This window comes from Austrofundulus limnaeus, unplaced genomic scaffold (assembly GCF_001266775.1).
Source record: "Austrofundulus limnaeus strain Quisiro unplaced genomic scaffold, Austrofundulus_limnaeus-1.0 Scaffold250, whole genome shotgun sequence".
NCBI classification, from domain to species: Eukaryota; Metazoa; Chordata; class Actinopteri; order Cyprinodontiformes; family Rivulidae; genus Austrofundulus; species Austrofundulus limnaeus.
Genome location: NW_013952652.1, coordinates 783,323 through 784,839, shown reverse-complemented (window position 1 = coordinate 784,839; position 1,517 = coordinate 783,323). Strand labels below are relative to the sequence as shown.

The 1,517-nt window shown below is 33.8% G+C and overlaps 1 protein-coding gene across 1 annotated transcript in view; it reads left to right on the top strand.

The window, feature by feature from the left end:
* Window positions 1-1,517, top strand: part of cntnap2b (contactin associated protein 2b) — a gene marked incomplete in the record, with an annotated part of 52,119 nt that overhangs the window by 24,033 nt on the left and 26,569 nt on the right. Inside the window, 1 exon segment of the mRNA XM_014020383.1 lies at window positions 761-908. Coding sequence (XP_013875837.1) covers window positions 761-908 — 148 coding nt within the window.

The following is a 1,517-nucleotide window of genomic DNA, read 5'->3' as shown; positions in this document are numbered from 1 at the left end:
ATTTTTACCTTTTGGTCGTACGTTCACTTTTAGTATGAATTCTTTAAATGAGACCCCTGAAATGCAGCACCTGGGGCCTCATTTATAAAGGATTGTGTGTATTTTATTCTATTGTGAATGAAATATGGGTTTATGCTAGGGCTATTTAACTGGCAGCTTGTGAATGACCAAGGTTCAGCCCGCCAATTGGTTCCTTTATCTCTAATTACCCTAAGTTATTTTAGTTTCACATAGACATGTTTGGTATCTACAGAAACATCGAATCTTGGCTATAAACTGGTAGAAACCATTTCTATGAACACCCAGGACAGTTAAAACTACAAGCAGTTAAAAATAAAACTATGAAAGTGAAAATAAAATTGGTTTAAAAATTTGTCAAGTCAGAGGTGTCAAAATATTTATAAGAGGCATAATGTGTTATTTTTGTTTTTGTTTTATTATCACTAATTTTATTGCATAAGGTTCTGTATGTTTGTATTCATGATTAAATGCAGCAAAATAAACTATTTCAAAGGGAACAGATTTTTGTAATACTTGGTTTAATTACATAATGACTTTAATTGCTGGATGTTGGGCCCCTCAGCTGTTGGCCTGTGGTAACTGTGGCCTCCGTAACAGTTTAGTTGAATAGCCCTGGTTCATGCAAATCATTGAATTAAGTTTTTATTTACACAATGTACCAACATTTTCAGAACTGAAAGACTAAAGCCTTTTTTCTTGACCATCAGTTTCATTAAAGCAACGTTTCCACATGTTTCAGACATTTGTGGGTAATACTAACGCCGAGGATTTAGTTCGACACGAGCTGGACCGTTCCATCCTGGCCCGCTACATCCGCTTCATACCAGTGGCCTCAAGCAAGGAGGGACGCGTTGGAGTCCGTCTGGAGCTGTATGGCTGCTCGCACTGTAAGTAAAGCTGTCTCTCCTTCCTCACAGACCTCCAGCGCCTCTGACTGGATCAAATCTAATATACAGCATGATGCGTACTCTTTCAACATTTTACTATAAATAAAACCAACAAACAAGATTTTCTTTCAACTTGTTTACGTCTCATAAACATGAAACTGACAAAGGCTCATAAAAAACGTTACCTTTAAACATCCAGTTATATTTTGTTAAGAGAGAAAGTTCTTATAATCTTAAAGGACTTGAGATGTTTATAAAACCTAAAATTCGAACAAACTTGAAGGACCGACGTACTTCGGTTCAAGGAATAAGATTGTGGAATGATCTGGAAAGTGATTATAAAAATGCCGGTTCAATGTATTTGTTTAAGAGAATGATAAAAATAAGTTTGTTAAAGAAATATGAAATTGTATAATGTATATTAAATTTGTTGTTTGAGAATGAATTGAAGTTTTTATTTTGTTTTTTTTTCCTGATTATTATTGCTTTAAATTAATTAAAGAAAAAAGGGGCAGATGTTATAAGATTTTTTCTTCTTTCTGGCTCCTTTCATTTCAATTTGGATTTGTATTTTTTTGTTGTGTATATATGTTGTGTATTTTTTTGTTG